This window comes from Lepisma saccharinum, chromosome 19, assembly GCF_977018435.1.
Source record: "Lepisma saccharinum chromosome 19, izLepSacc3.1, whole genome shotgun sequence".
In the NCBI taxonomy this organism is placed as follows: Eukaryota; Metazoa; Arthropoda; class Insecta; order Zygentoma; family Lepismatidae; genus Lepisma; species Lepisma saccharinum.
The window spans coordinates 26,557,710-26,581,200 of record NC_139247.1 but is presented as its reverse complement, the minus strand read 5'-3'; the positions used below and the strand labels follow the sequence as shown (position 1 = coordinate 26,581,200).

Sequence of the window (23,491 nt, the reverse complement as noted above, 5' to 3'; positions counted from 1 at the left end):
TAGAATATATAGTAGATAAAAAAGTTTCACAGTAGGTCCAATTAAGATTGCATTCTAATAATAAAGCACCATTTACACGGACATTCGGACATCAGTTTGAGAGTTTGTATTGGCAGCATTCCCTCCAGTGGCGGTGATTAGGGGTGGCAGGGGAGGGGGGGGGGTGGCATGGGGTGCCCCCCTGCTTTTTGCCACTTTTGCTCCTGCACTATGCTGAACCTTATGGACCCATGAAAGTAAACTGCCCGTGGCCCCCCGTCAGTTTCTGAACCCAATCGCTGCCACTGATTCTCTCTATTGTACTATTATATTGGACTTATTGTTGAGTTAGTCTTGTGCAGTTTGGATCTTTATAGTTTATTTTTGATTTCACTGTATTTATGTTCTACTTGAATATGATGCAAGATGGAGTATGCTGTAATTTGTACACAAACACAGGGTGTTTCATAATTCCCTCTGGGATTTTGTAAGTTGGTTGCTGAGAGGCAACTCACTCACGGGGATGAGAGCTTGTCAGGGAAGACAGTAAATAGAAATTTTTAACTCACCTTAGAAATGGTTCCATATGTCCCTCCTTAGTGACTGGACAGACATAAATTCTGTAATCTTGCCTGTATGTGGTCCACAGACTCAGACATTGGCCCCAGCCTACACATACGTTTTGCGATGTATAAACATCTAGTTTCCTATAATTTTCTATACCAGTCTCTTATTGATTTGTCCTTTGGTGTTTCTGCATGATACTTGGTTCAGAAACCACGTTGACTTGGGTTTTGAATTTTGCAGGATACAAAAACATATGTTCAACTGAAAATGCCATGTTTGCATACTACTGGCTCCTAGTGGAGAAATGGGCAACTAAGCCACAGCATTTACCGTGAAAGAAACTTGTTCATTGCCCCTACCTGTTGGCATGCTTTCGTCTCTTTTATGTGGATTTGCTACTGCATGACCAAACTTCAAAGCCCCAGAGTAACTTACGAAACACTGTGTATTTTGCACGTTAGTTGTAAGTACTGTGGCAAGCAATTGTAATTACTTTGGTGCATGCATGTTTGGTTTTGCTTCATGGTTTGCTTTCTAACATTTTGTCTTAAAAGCACACATGGAAGAGGATGATGATGAAAATGCATCTTGCCCTATTCCACCATACTTTTCTGCCGAGGATCAAGATGTACCATCTCCTGTTGGAGCAGCACCTTGTGATTCACCTCCGAGAGTAAACATTAATCGTTGCAAACGAGGGAAAGATTATACAGATGAATTAGGTGATCTTGGTAAGATTATAGTGTTGTAACTTGCATATCGTTTCTTCCAGTTTTTCTGTTAGCTTTCCTTATTAGCATTTGTGTGCGTGTATGTTTGTATTTGTACGTGAGGATGATAGTATGTATAGTTGTGAAGTAAGATACATAAAAGGCATCCTACTAGATTTTATATTCTATGCAAAATAACTTGAAGCAGTTGTAGTGGAAGTCAGTAGTTCAGACTTTTTTATGTAGTTAGAATTATCGCTAATCTACAAAAGGTAAAATTAAACCTATTTAGTATTTTTTTAATATTTGTTTTTTTGTATTGAATACTTTTTTGCAGGATTATTAACAAGCTAAGTGGTTTGTTCATTGAGTACTTAACTGTACTTACATGTACACTCCTGTTCAGGTAAAGTCGCACATTCTTCAACTCTTGAACCCTATAAAGCATGCCACTTGATGTGAACAGGAGTGTACAAACACTTTATACTCTGTTGTCTATTCTCATCTTTACTGCACTGTATATTTTCTGGAGCATATTTAGTTTCATTTTCACAGAAGTTCTTCATCTGTATGAGCAAGAGTCCATGTCTCAGCCTCATATGTCACCACTAGCTTCACCACTATTCAGTGCATTTTAATTTTCAAGTATCTACTTAGACAAGACAGGGTGAGCCTTGCTACTAGCTACTAGATGCATCACAGGTGCTGAATAGCAAAACCCTCTCAGAGATGAGGGGCAACTGCAAAACCCAAACACAGTCCATCACTATTCTTAAAAATTGCATGTTTAGCGTGATTTAATAAAAATCATGATTTTTATCCACTCTGTATGTGACCATGGCTCCACACTAGCTCTTGTCCAGTTCACAGGCTCTGAATAATAAAAAAAATGTTTTCTATATGATCCAGTTGCTGGAAGATCACATAATTCATAGTGGAGCACAAACACAGTGGTGCTATTTTTTTGTGAAAGACTGTCAGTCCTGGACTGACAAGGCTAGCAGGGTGGCGGGAGGGTGTCCAATGGCATTGTGCACAGATACGAGTACCTACAGACAGCTTTGTGTAAATGGCGAGTAAACACTGCTACAAAAGTGTTGGCCCCCCACTGCCATATAGAACTGGAGAGGCTAAAGGAGTTAAAAAAAACTGTCATAGAAACCAGGGTGTGCCAGAGAGCGCAGTGGTGGCAGCCCCATCACTCGAATATTAAGTGTAACAGCCCATTTACCAGACAGCTGAAAATACATGTAATTGGGGACAAATGGAACAATCCACGCTGACATTGGGAACAGTATGGACTGTGAATAGGGACTTTGAATATTGGAACACTTATAACACCATTAAGCCTTGTTTCCATGATTATGAAAAAATATAAATATGCTGACCAAGGCAGTAATAAACGTTACGTTTAGTTTATGTTTTTAATAAAATAAATTACTGCCTTGGTCAGCATATTTATATATTTTCATGGAACACTTACTGCAAAGACAGAAGATGTAGTACATTTATTGGAGAGACAGTGGTCCAAGTGAATGGAAACCTGGTCAAAATCCTAAAACTTGAAGTTGTGAAAATAAGTTTGATACCCTTGTAATTGGAGAATAAAAGGTCAAGTCTATTGAAAACTACCAGCTGTTACACGATAAGTGTCACCTTCAGTCAGCTAGAAACTCTTGAATTGTGGGAATGATGTGATCTTATAGTAAGGACTTTTCCATGTAATTAATTTTACATTTTTATAAACATTTACTGGATGCCAATTACAGTTCGAAACTTAGTTTTTGTAACTGTTAATCTTTAATTTTAAGATGGTTTTGTAGTCTGGTTTAATCAAGTGTTGAATTGTTAATGAACCGGAACTCAAGTTAGTGTTAAATGCCTCAGATTTATTTCCATTTTGATAATTTTCATAGAGTATTAAAACAACTGGAACAAGCTGAAGTTACGATGAAGCCATCTTATGTTAGGATGGATGAATGACACATTTTACAGACAAGTTGCTTATGGTATTTAACAGCTCAATCAAACTTGCAGCAAAACATATATACCTTTTGTATAACCAGGTTCTGGAGACCAAGAAGTGCTATCCTGAAGCAATTCATATAACTGAATCAGAACCTCCTCGATGGCATAGTGGTAATGTTGCTGCAGGGGTCTCAGGTTCATCACCCAGTGGAGGTATGTTGCACAGTGATGGTTCAGATCCCACTTTAAACTGTAGGTCCAGTCCTGATTAGCCTATCTGTGCATAAAGTAGCTTAGAACAACAAATCAATGAAGGTAACTGAATCAGCCACTGAAGTTCCCCTAAGTCAGTGATAGGCCATACAGAAACAGACTTCTCCAAGTGCAAGAGACAGCAATTTTTAGTGCCTTAAAAATAAAGAGATCTTCATTCTTCATAAGTTTGGGCAATTTCAGTATAAGAGGAGGGCTAAGTAAGAGGGATTTCACATCTCTTGTGCAGCTTAAGATATACTATGAACATAAGAAACTATTTGCTATTTGACAAAATCTTTGACCTTCAATGACAACATTTTGCTAACTGATCAGACTTCAATTAAAAAAAAAAATCAAGAAAATATTTTTTTCCAGAACTCCGAGAAAGCGGTGGATATTATAGGAATAGACACAGACACCCTCAAGAAATGTGCCATGATCCTATAGGCACTATCTTATAGACTGGACCTAGACATGGTGAAATTTGGGATGTGAACCAAGAAGAAAATTGAGCTGCAATTTTGCTCTATCTTTTGTTCAACATGCCAGCTTCTGTTCACAAAATACTTGTCTGTGTATCAGCGTTTATTTTGGCTGCACTTCTACCAATAGGGGAAATATCAGAAGAGACTCAAGATGCCAGAAGCAAGTATACATGTATAAAGTATTATCCAGAACACCATACTCGGACCAGCTCTCGGAAAAAAAACAACAATAATGGACATAATTCTTTGATTGCTTAGATGCAGTCATCTCCACAGAGCAATCTGAGATGCACACTTCAAAACATCTTCCTTAAAACATCCCTCCCGTCACTGGCTAATGTTGAAACCAATTCAGATGGAAATTGTAAATACATTGAACAGCGCATAAGTCATGGTTGACTGTATTGTGAGTGCAATTGGCATTAAAATATCATAATATTGTCCAAAATTATTTTCTTTCCCGGAAATGATAGAATATATGAAAAAAATTGCATTCCAAGGTCACAGACCAAAAAATTACTTTTGACCAGGTTTTCCGTGCATCTGAACAATTGTGGAGAGGATAGGGTTACCAGATCGCTGTAAGGGAAATGTAGGACATGCTGTCCCAAAATGTAGGACATTAAGTCAAAATGTAGTATGCAACACATTCTCAATAAATAATACATATTTCGATAGAACACGTTAGGAAGTAGTTGAAAAATAACACTTTTCAGTTTTTAAAAAATTATTTCCCAACGAATGTTTAAATGCAAAATTTTAAAACTTTCTATCATACTAATCAATGCACCTCTTACTACTTGATTTAAGTGGTACTTCTCAGAGGAGACTATTTTTATCAAAATTTCAGGTTTAGTCTAACTATATATTGATGTTAGAGTGGACAGTGAAACTCGTTGAAATTGTAGGGACCAATGCCAAACATTTTACAGACTTTATGAAAAAATAATTCTCTCGTGAGTCTGTTGTGCTGATGGTAATGAAAGTACTCTCTCAACGTTTCAATTATGACCTGTAATGGCAAACAAATATTCAGCAATTACTGTAATTTAAAATGGTTTCATCTTGGGTAGCTTTTAGTTCAATAACAGGGTGTCTACCAAAATAATACATCCAGATTGACTTTTTCTGGACTTTTCTAGATCCTACTTAGGTAAAGTTGGAAATTAGTAATTAAGAAAATAAATATTTATTTAATGAAAATCCCTACCAAAGGCCCACTTAAGATGAAAACTGAAGCTGAATTTAAGAAGAGAATTAGATCTGCTATTTCGTATTAATGCATCCTGAACTGTGTTTGGCAGACAAGCGAGGCTTTGGCGTCTGGACTCACAGCCAGTAAAAATCTTATGTAGGGTTTGTGTCGGTTGTCCCTATATGTTTATGACTATCCATTCATCCATCTTATTTTAGCATCATTCATCCTCATCTTCGCGATTAGCCAATGGGACAGAAAAAAGTGAAGTAAAATAAACTAAATCAACCAATCAATAACAAGAATTTTTGACCACAAGAATAATTTATTGCCTTTTTATTGACTTCTTGATCTACTTGTTGATTTTTGATTTCAATGACTTTCTTGACCGGCAGACACCCTGAATAACTTTGTTCTCTATACCCCTGTTTTACAATCAAATTATATTGAATATTGAATAAGAATGGGCAACACCTTGTTCCATCAGTATAAATCCTAAGGTAAGAAATTCTGCTCAGGCATTGAACAGTGACGTTATCAGAAAGTGGTCCCAAGACTTTGTTCATTAATTGCTTCCATTTTCCCGTTTGTTTGATAGCATGACAAACTTTATTCTTTTTGTGCAATGACTGAATCAAAATAAATTTCACTATTGAGTTTGGAGCCGCAGTCCATAGACTTGTAATTTGCATGACTTTTTTCTGTTACTTATTTTCCTAATTAATATTATGTGACACTCAAAACGTAGGACATTTATGATATTTTTCAAATTCCTCCCAGACGCCGGACATAAGGCTAAAATGTAGAACATGTCCGGGAAAATCCGGACGTCTGGTAACCCTAGGAAAGGAGAGGATTCCCATGAGTGAAATGAAATGGCAAAAGGATGGGAGGAAGTTGAGGAAATGCTACAAACTTTATTGTGCTGGTAATGAAGAAAGTAGGAGAAATGGGATTGAATTGGTAGTCAGAGGTTGACTAAGTGAAGAAGTAGAAAAATGTATAATGTGTAGACTGCAGAGCACATAAAAAAATCACCAGAGGGAAGAACAGAATTGCTCAGCATAGGCAGTGCATCCTCCTCACTGCTCTGCATCACCATGGATGGCATTGACAGAGAGGTGGGGAACAAAATAGGAGAAAAACATATGAAGGCATTACTGTTTGCTGTAGACTTAACAATGTCAGACCAGGCAAAGGGAAGATTAAGATGTATGTGAAAAGAGCAATTAGTATAATGTAAGAAGGGGTCAGGATTGGAACACACTGGAAAGAGAGGAGTGAAGAAAAGACTTGACTTCTGTACCGACCCAGCCAGAGACTGGAAATGGTGAATAATGATGATGATGATGATGATGACGACAACAGCAACAACTTAGACTACATGGCCTCCCCGATGATAGAGTGGTAGGGATGTCACTTTGTAATCAAGGAGTCCTGGGTTCGATACCCGGTGGAGGCACATAGTGGTTCGGAGCCCACTTTAAACTGTATGTCCAGTCCCAATTATCCTTTCTGTGCATAAGGTGGACTTAGAAACACCAACTCAATCAATCAATCTAACTTAGACTACATTATTTGAACACTCTTTTTTGTGTAATATAGTGTCAGTTACCCACTGCTATTCTTCAATTTTATTTCCTTTTCTATTTTACTGATATTATCCATTATAACTGTAGGTCTTTTCTACTCTTATGGCAGGCGGCCCTCATACTGGCAGGGGAAGTGGGGAGCAGGGAATATGCAGCAGACCAACCAGACAACAGCAGTGGTGCCAAGAGTTAGGACGTTGAGGGGAGGAGGTGCTGCCTTCACCTCGTTCTACAGGCTGCTGCGTTTCTCATCATGCTGGCTTGGTTGCTTCCCCGCTCCCCACTTCACTTGCATGAGGGCCACCCACTGTAAGACTGGAAAAGACCTACAGTGATTTGAGGTATTTGTAACATTTTCATTTCTCATATGTTTCTCCATTAAGCTTTATGTGTTGGCCAATTCCTTAATTTGAATTGAGAACATTTGAACTTTAGATTGGCTTGATTTATCTGCCAGTCCATCATTCAGTGTGTGTAGTTTTTGAGCCATCATGCCTGCATAACCTAGATTTTCGATCGAACTGGTTCAGCATGGCTTCTCCGGGATTACTCTCTTCTCGCACTCTCCTACCATCATTCTAACCACTCTATATTATTTTCAATTAAAATCCTCAGCTCCTTTATTGCTTCATGCAATTTCCCTAGTATAATTCTGTTATAGACTTGCTTAAATCTGTAAAAACCTGTTATATTCGTAACAGTTCTTCACTATTTGCCTAACGGTGAAGATTTCATCTGTGGTGGATCTATTTGTTTAAAAACCACACTGATAATCACTAGCATTTTCCTAGTGAGTGGTGATATTCTAGCAAAGATGTTTGGAAGCATCTTCTACAATACACTCACTAGTGCTGTTTTTCAGTGCAGGTTTTATCAATTTTTTATGTATAGGGCAGATTATTGCTGTATTCCTTTGATAAGGTATCTGGCTAGAAAGGAGTAGTTGTATGCAGGATTCATTTGTTTATTTATTGAGAACATTTCAGATGTAGCAAAAGATGACCATTTTTCGCTGAAATTATTTAAAAAATGTCCAAAATAGGTTTGTGAAAACAAAGCAGAAAATAGGAAATATCTTTCATAATTCATATCCACTACAGAGTTTTCATTAATGTAATCTGATACTTTCTCTTCTTTGTGAAAGTTAAGCAAAGATGTACTAAATTTCAACCTTGCACATGACATAAAACATTGAAGATTCATTTTCCATTCCCAAAATTAACCTAAAATCACTCTTACAAAAGCCAACATGTGAAAATTCTATTGTTAACACTGTCTTTAGCTATTACCTGATGCAAGTTCTATAATGAAATTTGATGCTTCCAGAAATAGTTTCAATACAAAGCTCAAAGAAAAAAGCAGTCAAGACAAAGAGAACAAGAAAAATAACTGGCACATATCACTGCTGTGAACACTTTGTTCTCCCATGTTGTTAGTGAGACCCAGAACGGATCAATTTTTCTTTGCACTTTCTTTCCTGTTATTTTTTAGGGATGGACTAATATGAGATATTGGCCAATACCGATAAATGGTTCTTGAATAACCTGAATGGTACATTGACCTCTTTAGTAAATGTATGTTACCAGAAGACTGAATGCAAAAGAAGGTGAATATTTATACATTCACTATAAAAAGTAAGGAATGGAGATTGTATGTTTACATCCATAGAAACGAAATGGAAGAATTTTGTACTAAATTATAAGATATATTGGATCAGCAAAATTATTGGTAACTACCTTTATCTTTTTTTCATAATTGGGGAAAGAGACACGGTAGTATATAAATATGGTAAAAAAAGGTAAAGTGTTCCCCTGTGCATAGCACCACGCCATGAAGGCGTATAGGGGGTGTGGGGGTAAAATATAAATATGGAGAAACTAGTACTCACTTTATCCGCGAAACTGTTTTTTCTTCTTTGTTCTATTAATTTCAGTGGCCACTGCCACCACCTTCATTGGTTACTCGCTGTATTGTTGCTTGGTGTGCGTCTTTTGTAGTTCTCTGGCTGCCACAGCAGTACAGCAAGTTTCAATGAGGATGGTGGCAGTGGCCACTGAAATTAATAGAACAAAGAAGAAGAAACAGTTTTGCGGATAAAGTGAGGACTAGTTTCTCCATATTTATCTTTTTATTTCTAAAAGGCTGTCTATTTGGAGTACATTTTCAAATTCTTAAGAAGTATATGAATCCACATATAAATTTACAATGCTACATGATTATGTTTTGACCTTGCAGAAGATGAAGAACCAGTTGCTGAGGGTGCAATTGTAAGAGGTAGTGCAGCTGTGGTATCACCAAAACAGAAAGCACCACCTGAAGGTGAGCCTACAGGATCTCATGTCAGAAAAATGCGGAAAAATATTCAGGACATGGAAACTGGTGTAATAGAGTCAACAAAAGCAACAGTATTGGCTTTTGATAAAGCAATAAAAGCCACAAAGAGTAAGTAACCTTAAGATTTAATTATGTAGTATTCATATGGATTCCCACTTTTTATTCCAAACTAGGAATCGCAAGCTTTATTTATTTACTTCAGGCATGCATGGTATCCTTATTCAATGGGTTTCCTGTTACTAATTTGAAACCACTGTTTTCCACTTACAACAGAAGTAGATAAAAAATTTAAAATTAAAGTTACTTTGTAATTTGTTTTATTGAAGTGTCTTTTTTAAAAAAAAAACTAAAAATGTTGGATATCTAGAGGCACATATTTTTGGTAAATAAAAAAGCAAAATTTTGGTACAATAACAGTCAATTTTGTGTTCAAAAGAGGTTAATAAAATATGAAAAATCTGATGACAACTGGCATATAAAATGACATTTTGGTTTTAAAATTGTGAGTATAATCCTAAATTTGATTTAAAAACTGCGCTTATTACACAAAAATAAAACATCCCTTCTAATAGCACAGTTACCAGAGTATTTAGTTTATGCTTGTATGAAGGGGTCCAATGTTGCTTCTCAAATATTTACAGCAGTTATAATCAATTTTCCATGAATTGCATTACTTGTCGGATAATTCAAACTTCAGAAAGTGTTGCGTCTGTAAATAAACTCTAAATTTTGTGTTTAAGAGTTTATTTCACATTTTGCAGTTTATTTCGTATCATTTGTGACAAAACAGGTTAGGAAAATGCACCTCACGCTTTTCAGAAATATGAAAAATGAACGTTACAGCATGTTATTTCACAGTTCGTGTTTTCGTCAGAAACGAAATATGCATGCCTCTATGGATAACATTAGATTTTTATAATTTTACAAGATTTTGGCAGTTGTTTCTTCAGTCTACATAGTATGCCTATCAGGGCTGGACCTACAGTTTAAAGTAGGGTCTGAAGCACTGCAATCAATATGCATGAGATTGTTGGTTACACCATTGGAAAGGCCTAATATTACAAAAATGATTAAATGTGTCCATTCGTGTTGAGTGTGGGTTACATCAAAGTCACAGAGTCGGAAGGTGAGAATATACTCAAGAGATGTCAGCAACTAATGTGTGTAATTTGCAAACAAATGGTAGAACAGTAATACACATCATATTACACATAGTAATGGTTACACATGTCCATTTATCTCGGATGACGATACAGATTAACAGTTAATCTGAGACAATATAACACACACACTAACGACAGATAATTTACGTGAATCAGGTCTGGTGCTTAGTGGTGACATAGTTCAGGTCTGGCACAAGGCATTAGTTTGTATACTGCAATTCCTATTCATACTCTGCACTGCACCATGACCACATGGTCTAAGGTGCAAGCTTTGTGCTCCAGCTATGGGGCACGCAAAGGTTCAAGTCTCTGGGAAAGCGTAACAACTTTTCCTGAAATTTCGGACTGTGTATGGAACCGGTGGTCACGTACCAAGGTGAGGAAATTGGAGATTCACAAATAAGTAGTGTAACCTGGTTGTAGGAAACCTACAACGATGACTCGCGGTTTGTCGTGCTGACCAGTGGTTGGATGATCAGTTACCTCTGCTGAGACATGGGAGTGAGGCTGGCAGTCTGAGGTAGGCCCTGCCCCTCACAGGTTGGTACCCCATCGGTTTATACTCCTTAACTATAGTGAGTATCCACTTGATATGTACAGGAGTGTACAGTAATTTGCTTTCTTAATAATTCTCTTGTCAAATAGTGCTTATAATGAAAGGACATTATAGTTTACTTGTCTACTTTTTTATGATAGTTTACTTGCCTACTTTATTTTGTCATATTAACTATATTCCAGTCCTTTGAATGGTTTTTACATTATAGTTGTCTATGGCACCTGAAGTTAGTTCCATGTCACCAGTACCATGGAGGTTGATAATTCAAGTATTGCCATCTTGATAATACATATAACTAAAATTAACCATAATATGAAAAGCAATAAATATGTAGAACCACCCATAAATGATACCTCACAAAATTATGTAATTACCAATTGTGTAATCGGTGTAAGTGTTGTGTTGTCACATTTCATTTTGAGTATTGTGTTACTCTCTCTTGTAGAAGCCTGTTTTTGTTAACACTGACTACATTAATATAATCTTGACTGCTCAGGAGCACATCTTTGCATTATTTTAGGCATCTAAAGACAATAAGAAACATTGAAAGAATCTTACTTTAGAACTAAATGTAGTGTTTATACTGTGTTTAGTAGATAATTGCATATGTTTAAAGTTGTTTCTTGACCCGATAGATCCCTGTGCCAATTCAAATAGCATATTTCCTTCTTGCAGGACATAATGATGAAATATATGAAACAGTTGAGGCATCAGTGGACAAATTTGCTAGTGAAAAGTCATTCCCATCTTTGGAGGAAACCAAAAAAGGAAGGGACCAAGCTGTTAGGTGTGCAAAAGACAGTGCTATGGGTGCAATGTAAGTAATGACCCGCATTTTGTAATTTTAAGGGGGTTGAGCAAGATTAATCTGTACTTTTATCAGTATCAGTCGATGTAGGCATGTTCGTGTCTCATATCAGTTTATCAGTAAAGGTTTACCTATGCGATATATCAATAAATATCTTACAGTTTAGTGTAATGTTCTGCAATTTTGTTATAATTTTTATGGAAATAAAACATTACTTTTTATTACATTACTTTTAAAGTAAATGTCTAACTGTTCAGCTTCTTTTGGATTGCAAAAGCTAGGTTTATCTGGTAACATACATTCATTAAAGAGGCCAATGAACCATTTGAATTTTATATTGGATTGGTAGAATATCGGTTTCGCTGAATTTTATATTGGTACTTTATCACCAAAAGTTCATATTGGCCTATCCCTAGAATTTTATATTTTATTTGTCTTGTGTGATTAGATGCTAACTACTCAATCTGCAGGAATTTTACAGGAAAATATGCCATTTCACACATGTTTCTCATCAATCACTATATTGTAGAAACTGACACTGAATTTGATAGACGTTAGTATTTTTTGCATGCAACACTGTTATTTTGTAATAACACTGAATTAAATTTGTATTAAACTTCAATGCCAGAGTAGCTTTTTCTTTGGATGACACATGGTCTGCTCATCGAGTCCCATCATTTCTGATTTTTGTTTCGAGAAGGATCCTGTCAATTCTTCTTTTCAATAGCTCCCCAATTGTTCTTATGATGCTAGGTGAACGTCAATATTTTGGGAACTCTCACTGTTAATCGAACATGGAACCACTCACAACAAAGGCAAGAGCACTAACCATTTGGCTACACAGGAGCCTGAATTATTGTATTAATTATACCTAAATATGTAGAAATTTCGGCAAAAAATGCATAACATCATTGTTTCCATGATAACAAAAACCTCGGTATGCTGACCAAGGCAGAATTGATTTTATTTTAAAACATAAAACTGAACATTACATTTCAACCTTCTAGCAAGGTCTTCTTCAGACTCTGTACCAAATACAAATGCAAAAAGGTACAAAACAGGAAGATATATATTTACACAAAAATCAATGTTTTAAATAAAATAAATTCTGCCTTGGTCAGCATATTAAGTTTTTGGCAAAAAATGCAGTTTCAACTCTTCAAGACCTTTCCAATGGTGTCTAAATCACTACTGTAGGTGCCCTAATTGCTGAAACATTGCATTTTAAAATTAACAAGATGTTGGGAAAAATGGTCAAAATCACACATTTTGCATCCCTGTAATTTCAAAAATACAAAAGATATGAATCTGCAACTTTGCATATTTTCCTACCTCAGTTTACCAAATTTCAAAGGAATCAAAAAATGTAAAGTTGAGGACCTTGTTGATTTGACATGGAATGACCCGTATGTTACTGAAACTAATAAAGATGTATAAACAATATATGTATGAAAAGCATTCTGCATTTTTATGTTGTTTAGAATATTGATAATGGAAACATTATCAAAAGAGGCCAGAACTGTTTTCCCTTATATGTGGTGGTCCTTTCAGGATAATTAGGTAGATCTCTTTTCCTGGTACTTTTGCATCTCATAGATGCTTGGATGACACCCAGTATAAAACATGCTGGATATAAAGAATAGATATTATTATACAATAATTATAATTTGGGCCCTGGACTTTGTCCTATAAAACTGTAAAATATGTAAGTAATATGTCATTATGTCATAAAAATTTAAATATATAGGTCACAAAAATTAAAAATATGTCGCAACATTGCAGAAATATTCCCACTAAAGTAAAAATATGCACAACAGTATTTTCGAGTTTATCATTATAAGGAAGATCTTCCGGGGAAGATCGACTAGGGTGCGAGTGGGGTATTAAATAAAGTCAGAATCCATTTAACTGAAGAATGTGGTAGGAAAATACTGAAAATATAGAGAGGTTCACTGCAATTAAAAAAGAAGTGCTCCCTTGTGCTTTGCACCATGCCATGCAGGCGTATAAGGGGTGTGCAGTTAGGGCCCCACACTTCCTTCATCACGGCCGAAGGTGGAGGTGTTGTGATCAGCACCATGCCCTTGTCACCTTTAGCCCCAGAGTTTCCTCCAGGTACCAATTTCATATGATGCTGGGTGGGTGACGGAGTCACTTGAACAGGTGGAAAAAATCCCGGTTCTCTCTCATGGTAGTTAGATGCCCTAACGACTGATCTACTACAGCTCAGTTAATTGCAGCGACTGCAATTATGCTAAGTTTCATTTACTATTATGTCAGATTTACACCTTTGTGGAAACTAAAGCATAAGTGGCAGCTCACTACAGCTCTGGTAAATGTAGGCAATCAATACACAAACACAACTTTTTAGGCAGATTCTAAATGTATGGAATCTGAAAAACAGAGTGCAAATTTTTTTTGTCAGAAGATGTTACTCTCAATATTATTTCCATTCCACAATGCACATATCATCTTGTGGCAGCAGTCAATACACAAGCACTGTGCTTATGGGAGTATTATTTGATTTGTTCTCATGGGAATATCAAACTTCTGATGGCATAGAAAAAGGAATGGGAACACGACAAATTTATGATGATTTTGACCAACGGAAAAGTCGAAACTTCATTTAATTTGATTAGCTGCAACTTGAAGTTGAAGTTGTTGAGTTTGATTTCTTCCACTTGCAACATGGGGAGAAATTCATACTTTTGCATACATCCAATTTTTTTTAGTAGCAGTGACCATTCCGACAATATTGAAATAAATGCACACATGGTGCGTAACTGTAACTCTTCACCTTAATAACTAGCTCATATTTGCCACAATATTTTTGTTTTTTCTCCTTTATGACATAATTTACATAGTTTCAGTTTCCAAACAAACCAGTTTATTTATCTCACGATCTAAATATTTTTACTTTTTCCCATGCACTGCTCATGACTGTTTACTGGCTAATGCTAGAAGACTCCCTTGCCGATGACAGTGACCGTTACACAAATGGCAATAACCTGGCGGAGTGTTGGAGAGGTGAAGCTGCATTCCAAGAATTACTTCTAATCTCAGCAGCCAATGCTAATAGCTTGGCAAATGACTTACATGGCTTCAGCACAAGTTTACAAATATGTCGCCAAAATACTCAAGGGCTACTGAATTCATTCGATAATTTAAACACATGTCTCATGCTAACTTCAATGTAATATGTATCACCAAATTGTGGTTAAAGCCTGGTATAAGTAATAAATTATTACTAATAATGTTGTGGAACTTCATGGTTACGAACTTGTAAGAAAAGATCGAGCTCAATGCAACAGGTGGAATCCGCTTTTATATCAAAGAAAGTATTTAAACATATTCAATGGAAATTAGTAGAAATTGACAATTATTTATTTATTTACATATAGTTTCAGATACAGTACTAAATGACCATTTTATACTGAAACTGTTGCCACAAGAAAAAAATTAAATAACAAGAAAACAAGACAATACAAGATGGCAACATATTGTGGCTGGGTGCGTATTACTCACTATATAATATAAACAATACTAAAAATAGTATAAAATTAGTTTAAAAACTACTTATGTAAGTGAGTATGCAAATGTTGAAGAACGACGTTTCAGTGCACAACTGCCCCCTCCATCAGGTTCACAGTTCTTTCTAAGCACTAAAACATAATGCTGCGTTGTAAAGTGTAATATGAGGATTAGGTAGAGGGTTGGGTTAAAAACACTTAAAAACTGTCCTTGACATATTTCAATTTAAAAAAAACCTCACTATTTAAAAGACCCATTAAAGTCGAAAACACATGTATCCATTAACATCCCTTAGAAACGAGAACTTGTAAAAAAGTTAAAAACACGCACTGCCAGCTGTGCAATCGCACTTACATAAGTAGTTTTTTAAACTAATTTTATACTATTTTTAGTATTGTTTATACAAGATGGCAGACGAAAAAAGAAATGTTACATGTACATCCTTAGTGATTGTTGGAAATTGTGTTCGGACAAGAAAATATCAACATTTACAGGCAGGTTATTATATAAGTGGGGGAGCCTATAGTATTGATTGATTGATATGCTGTCTTAAGTCCACTTTATGCACAGTTAGGCTAATCGGGACTGGACCTACAGTTTAAAGTGGAATCCGAACCACTTGTGTCTCCACCGGGTATCGAACCCGGGACCCCTTGATTACAAGGCGACGACGCTATGATGATGCGCCATCGGGGAGGCCAAAGGGAGCCTATAGTAAAGAGACCGCTGTAGTAGAGAGAACCTTGTAGCGGGAATGTGAAAGAGCTTTACATTAACGGGTTGGCTGTGCGGGTACTCGTAGATGAAATTGGTTGAGGAGGAATTCTGTTTTAATTTTTTCCATTAATGATTTTATGCAAACATTTCATGTCTGCTAGTTCGTAATGAGTGTGTGGTGACTGAATGTTCAAAATAGACATAATATCTGTTTTATGGAGGTGTCTGAGAGAAGGTATTCTATATCGAGCAATGGCGAGGAAAATGCTGAGGACAGAATCAAGCCTGGAAATATTAGTGTTAGAAGCCCTAGTCCAGATGGGAGAACAGTATTCAAGAATGGGAGAGATAAAGGATTTGAAAAATATGTTAATGGCTGATTAGTTTTGCATTTCAGGGAACTTATACAGAATACCAAGGAGACGCATGGCTCATGTAGTAGTATATGTAATGTGGTCATTGAAGTTTAGCTTTTCGTCAATGATAACACCCAAGATATTTTTGAGAGGAAACCTTTTTGATGGGACTGTTTTCGAGAGTATAAAAAGAGAGCACTTTGTTCCTTTTTAAGGAAATTGTGAGGCAGAAGCATTTCTGAGGATTCAATTCAAGTTTCCACTGGCGACACCACAAAAGTAGATCTGTAACAGCTTGTTGTGCGATTAGTGAATCGTGTTCAGATGAAATTTCTTTGAAGAGTTTATAGTCAAAGAGCAGTACATTTATGGGAAGAGAAAACAATGTGTCGGGCAGATCATCTATGTAAAGAAGGAACAAAAGTAGGCCTAAGACACTCCCCTGGAGGACACCAGACAGGACGGGTAGAAAGCTGGAAGAGGAACCAGAGAGGATAACATGCTGCTCTCGCGCATGCAGATAGTCTTTTAGCAATGATAGAAGTTTGCCATGGATGTGAAATCTGGATTGTAATTTATGAAGAAGGAGATTATGGTTGATTTTATTGAAGGCTTTTGAAATGTCCAAATATATAACATCAAGCTGGGAATTGTTTGAGGTAAACTGAGTAGCATGAGAAAGTAATACTGATAGATTGGTCAAGCAAGAGTGACCTGGAAGAAAACCATGCTGAACAGTATTTATAAGGGGAGATGTGAACTTCAGCAACCTGTCTTTGATTATTTTCTCACAGATGATAGAGAGAGGTGACAAAAGAGAGATAGGTCGATAAGATTTTACCGAATGTTTGTCTTCAGATTTATAGATCGGTACAACATTGGCACGCTTGAACAGTTCAGTAAACACACCTGCATAAAAGCACTTGTTTAGTAAGAGACACAGAGGGTGAGCCAGGGAGTCAGCAGTTTTGTGAAGGAAAATTGTCTGAATTTCATTGGGGCCTAAGGAACGGCGCAATGGCAAAGAGGTGAGGAGAGATTTGACTTCTTCAGTGGAGGTTTAAATCAAACAGAGTGTGTGGAAACTAACAGACTTTACATGAGGGAGAGGTTCAGAACTTTCATGAAAAAAATTGTTAAAAAGTTGTGCTCTCTCTTAAAACTAGCTGATAAATCAAAGTATTGGTAGTCAAATTGTGTTGCAACAAAGATAACCTATCTCTTGTGTGGTGTACAGGCTACCAAATATCTCGTATACCACAATTAATTGTTTGCACAATGTCCAACAGTTTGTGTTCGTAAAATACAACCATTATATTTGTATTGGTGATTTAAATGCATATTTTTTAATATGTAAAGAACCCAATACAAAACTACTGTCAGGTATAATGAAAGAACTAAATGATATTCAAATTATAAAAAAGCCAACATGGAAAACTGCCAAATCAGAGTCGCTAATAGACATTGTTATATGTTCTAAAAAGACAAAGGTTTAATATGTAAATCAACAAGTCATTGCCAACTATATCTGATCATGTTATAGTGTATGCAGTATTTGAAGTTTCTAATAATGCAAAAAATCGAACATGAAATTTGTCCATTACTGTAACTTCAAACAACTAGACATCAGCAAGTTCATTGAGGCTGCCAAAAGTGGAGGCTGGTAGGCTATAGAGGCATGTTAGAATGTGAACAACAGGTGCAAATGATAAATGATGCAATAGTAATGCTGGCGAATGAACATCTCTCCGTTAAACATTCAGAGTGATAAAGCCTTCTCCTGCACCATGGATAACAGTGGTTAACACTGCAAATTTTGTAAAGTTAGGGATTGCTATCATTTGAGATATATAAATACCGGTGATAGTGACAGCCACCTTAGTTATAAGTACTTTAAAAACAGAGCTAGAAAAGTAGTGTGAAACATCAAGTTTCACTATTATAACTCTGCAATCGATAAGCATATAAAACATTTGAAAGCTTGTGGACAACCCTACATATGCATTGCCTTGTAGCAGCAAAGATGCCAGACATATTAGATCCAAATAGCATGAATGACTACTTTATAGAATCTTCGCGAATGAAGCTGCTCACAACACGCTGGAAAATATCTGGAAAACATTTATGACCAGGGCTCGAAAAATCCCAGTCGCCAGGTCGCCAAGGCGACTAAAAATTTCAGCCTGGCGACTGTGATCTTTTGCTGTAATATTGCCATTTTTTTTAAAGTTTGCACGCATGAAATTTTGAAGATTCTAAGTTCAAATTGCAATACAGCAAAAGTTAGAATTTTTTTTTTATCAAAGTTGTCAACATTTTATAGAATCACTAAATATTCCTTACTCTTTGTCACCGACCCCCCCCCCCCCATTTTCAGCTTTCTCACATGATTTAGTGATGTTTTCAATACGGTGATGCTCAACTTCTTATAGTATGCGCAATTGCTAGTAGGTGGTTCCCTGGCACCCAGAGGCATCTCCTGAATGCATGCATCATGCATCAATTGTGGGGAAAAAGGACAGCTTGCTCTGCGACGACATTCTAATTTCTTAACATACAAGAAGTATTAATTTTACACGAGAGCGCTCAACTAAGCTTATATTACATTTCTTGGATCTGAAGTGAAAGAAAGTAATAATTATTTTCCCACAATTGATGCATGCGTCACTTCAGATCCAAGAAATGTAATATAAGCTTAGTTGAGCGCTCTCTTGTAAAATAAATACTTCTCCTATATGAAGAAATTAGAATGTAGAAATGCTCATTAATGTCGTTGCAGAGCAAGCTGTCCTTTTCCCCGCAATTGACGTATGCGCAGCATGCACCGCATGCCTCTGCTGGCGCCTGATTTTCAGAGCTGGCACCTAGCTTTGAAGAAGATTTTTTGAGCACTGTTTATGACCATCAATCCCCTAAATTCATTTACATTTACTAGGGTCATCTCTCAAGACATGAAGTCATTCAAGAGGATATGGAGTAAAGCAAGTGGAGACGATTGCATAATCTTACCAATGTTAAAATTGTTACTTCTTTTCTACCTAAATACTATAACCAACATAATAAATAACTTCTTAGCACAGGTTGTCTTTCCAGAAGCATGAAAAAAGGCAATCATCTTGCCCTTCACAAAATGCAAGCATGTTAAAATCATGAATGATTTGTGCCCAATAAGCACACTCCCAATAATGTTGAAAATTCAAGAGTACATTGTACACAAACAGCTATTTACCCACGTAATAGCCACATCTAGTTTTTTGAAGCATCAATCTGACTTTAGCTCAATACAGAGGTTGATCGGGTTATATCCGACCAATGTGCAAAGTGTACTTACCCTATGAAAAGCCATTCCGCCACCACCGGTTGTGTTCTATGGGGCCACCAGCATTATGGACATCGCAATTTCCCACTGCAACAAACTGCATTGGAGCACATGCATAGGAATTCCATCCCATTCCTCCTTACATGCTTTCCATAGGCCAGTAAGGGTGCAGGGGTCGCGATGTTGTAGACGTCGTCTTAACATTCAAAATGCACAGAAATCCATTGGACTGGCATCAGCTTTTGACAGGAATTTCGTGAAAGGGAATAACATGGATTCCTGTTTCCTGCTCCATGTCCTGATAAAACCGGAGGGATGATCTAATGGTGTGGCTGGATGCTTTGTTCATGTGGATCTGCACCTGGTTCTTGTTTGCTCCGTACAAACGAGAGATGTCTGTCCGATAGATTGGGGCCATAATGGATTCCTGGAAGTAGGCAACATTCAACTTTATCTTTTTCTCCACCTTATGTATCTCCAACTTCTCCTCGTAATCATATCCGGCGACAATCATGATTCCCTGCCGGAAAATTATCTCGGCATAGGTGGTAAAACTCTGTACGTCCCTTGCCAGAGGTGTCACGGTACATAATTGCCCTAATGTTACCATTACGCGTGAGATAAATGTAGACATCATACAATGTGACATGTCTTCCATTTTTACCCTGCCAAGTGTCTTTTCTACAGTTTGTGGCAGTTGGTCTTGCATTCTGCAGTGTGGCATGGGAGGAGGTTGTGCACCTGGCCCTTATGTATGCAACGCAGGCCCAGACGGCAACGAATGACATCACTGGCAGTGGACTGCACCATATTTAACCTCTAGGCCATGCCACATTGGGGTGGTGGATTCTCCTGGACTGTAATTCGCCAAATTCCATAAAGTGCCTCAGGCGACAGTTTCGTTGGCAACCTCGAACGGGCCCCTTTTGTTGGTGAATGTTTCTGCATGAGCACCGTTTGTGTTTGCCTGGAAAGGAGCCATGATGTACCCTTCCCAATAACTGTTAATTTTCAGTGGCATTTCACTAGCACGAACGCGACACTCCGGCAACTGCAAGCTCAGACACAACACTGGTTTCAAAGTTCTGGCACAACTACACACGTGACAGCAACATTTCCAAATCGGTCGGATATAGCCCGATCAACCTTCCGTAACAGCACTACAAGAGTCATTATGAAAGTTGCTGATGATGTACAAAAATATATTGTTGAAAGCAGAATCACCTTACTTGTATGCCTTTATTTCCCCAAAAAACATTTGATTGCATAAACCATGAAGTTCTACTCACTAAATTACGTAGCATTGGAGTTACTGACATCACCCACAGTTGGTTTACATCATACCTTTCTGGCAGGAATCAGCGTGCAAAAACCAGAGGCAAAAATAACTGCTTCTTTGGCTGGTTAAACATTTTCAATGGAGTTCCCCAGGGAAACATTCTTTTCTCCATTTAAAGGGTAATCACCAATATGCTGATAATAATCAGATTTACGTACATACAGGGATAAAAGAATACTCAAATATAATATCCCAACTACAAAAAGACCTCGATGCCATAAGTTGACTGGGCACAATTTTAACTTGCTAAAATTAAATCCAACTAAGTGGAAATTAGTCATAATAAGATTGAAATTTCTTGTGAAAAAGCTAAGCAAAAGCACAGATCACATGCTCCTCCCCAATTTGAAAACTTAACCATTAACTTACTTTTAATTGCATTAATACTTACCGAAACAGCAACAGCCTGAACATCTATTTGAGAAACTGAACACAAATTCGAGCAGCCATCAACATGTAATGAGACGGAAAAACTTATTGTCAGTGTCAGTTCACATCACAACCTCCTATGGAGAATTGTATACTGTAACTGCCAACAAAGAATTGAATCCCCTTTCAGCCTCTCTAACATCCATCCAATGCCACAAGCAATTTAACAATAAAACTTAAAAATGATCTACATGCAAGGCAGCTAAGTGCTTAATCACGAGCAACTTTTCTGTTATAAATATATCCATTGCATATAATTTCTTATAGCTATTAGCATTCTAAACTCAATTATTTTATATTATCTTTATCAATTTATTATTATTTTATTATTATTATTCTTATTGCTATTATTGTTTTATTAATTGTCCAAGCTGACTGTCATTCATGTACTAAACTTGAAAGCGACAAACATTAGATATCTGTGTCTATTTGATTATATATGTAATCCTATTTTCTTTTTTCTTCTTTTTTTTCAATTTATATTTTTATATTCAATCCATATCTATAAAGCTTACATGTAATCAACCTATTTTTGCACTGTAATAATCACCCAGACAAGGGTTTGTTGTTAAAGTGGTCCTCAAGGCCAAAACATGCCTCCTCTAATAAAGATGATTTTATTATTATTATCATCTTTACAATACATTAGTATTAGTAGTAAATTTAACAACAGATAATTATACGTTGGTTGGAAATTTAATAGTTTCTGATAGAAAGGTGTGTTCAGTCCACTTCCTTTTTCTTTTGTTAGTCCAATTATGATGTAGGAAAATGTGAAGATTGAACTATTGATCTCTTCAACGTTGAATGTTCTCCATTTAAATGCCTAATATGAGACAAGTCACCACATTAGTTTGCTACTTCCCGTGATGGAAACGCAAGACTCTGTTTTAACTCACAAGGCTTGCTGAGTAAGAACACAACACAATTTTCAAAAATTACATAATGTGTAATCACATATATACTAACCAACATACTGTGACGGGGCAATATGTAAATAACATGAAATTTGTTCTGAAGATTATTATTGATCTTAAGAAAATATGTAGATTAACCCGGCATAGCTCATACAAATACAAACACAAGTAATAAATAACCTTCATGTATCTTATGGCCATAAGTAAATGTTTGTTGGGATCCCTTACCTTTTATTGTCACTTATGCGATGCACTTCCTCACACACACTGCTCCTACTTTAGATTGAAGGGGATGGCTGTGGTTCGTTGTTGAAGGGGGGTAAAAAAGGATTGTTCACGGCTTCAGGTCAGGTTGGCTGATGTTCCGGTCACATGGTGTGATCTGCTTCATGTATTGTTCAGTAGCCACACGGAAGTAGTTCCATTTACACAAAATTAAAACACAGGTCTTCTTGCTGCACTGCGCTGTCAGCTGTCACAAATCGCACTTCACCTACTTTGGTGGCTGATGCTCCTGCGACATGTTGTGATTAACACGGGAAGTAGCTCGAATTACACAGGAACAAAACACCGCTCCTTCTGCTGCACGGTGCTGCCAGCTGCTCAACAGCCACACTTCGAAATACTTTGGTAACGTGTCTCCTTGCATCGCTGGATGCCATATGCAAAGTTTAGCCACACTTCGAAATACAGCTCCTCACTCCTCTCACCTCTATATCCTTGTGTCCCGTCTTTCCCCAAAGACGCCCAAACTTCCCCTGTGTTCTTCCAATGTTGCCGGTTTTAGCCTTGTACAGTGGCTCTAACACACACACACAAACACACAAATACCCAAAAGGAAGAAAAAACTAAGAAAAAAAAAGGACACCCTAGCCAGTGTAACTTGCCTGAAGAGCCCGGTTCTCCCTCTCGCCATGCCAAGCAAGGGATTGGTGCAACTTTAAGAAAAAAAAACTGGTAAACTAACTGATAAAAGAAAAACGAAAAACCAAAATTATATAATAAAAAATAAAAAAAATAAATAAATTTAGGGTGGCACTACATCTCCCCCCTCAGATAATTAGGATAACGAATATGAAAATAGTATCATAATTATCTTAACCTATTTTCTTAAACTTAAAATAAAGGCTAAAACGGGGTAATGCCCCTCCTTTCCACCCGGCTACGCAAAAAAATAAAAAATAAAAAATAAAGAAACCCACTAAAAGCATTCACAATAGCAATAATCACTCTTATTTTTTTTAAAAAAAATAATAGAAAATGACACCAAA

At 36.8% G+C, this 23,491-nt stretch overlaps 1 protein-coding gene across 2 annotated transcripts in view; it reads left to right on the top strand.

The window, feature by feature from the left end:
• Positions 1–23,491, top strand: part of Mitofilin (inner membrane mitochondrial protein mitofilin) — a 307,825-nt gene that overhangs the window by 27,694 nt on the left and 256,640 nt on the right. The window contains exons 5-7 of one of the 2 annotated variants that reach the window (XM_083140771.1): positions 1,101–1,277; positions 8,987–9,193; positions 11,480–11,621. In XM_083140771.1, coding sequence (XP_082996897.1) covers positions 1,101–1,277; positions 8,987–9,193; positions 11,480–11,621 — 526 coding nt within the window. The remainder of the gene's footprint in view (positions 1–1,100; positions 1,278–8,986; positions 9,194–11,479; positions 11,622–23,491) is intronic. The other variant, XM_083140773.1, reaches the window with a different exon arrangement.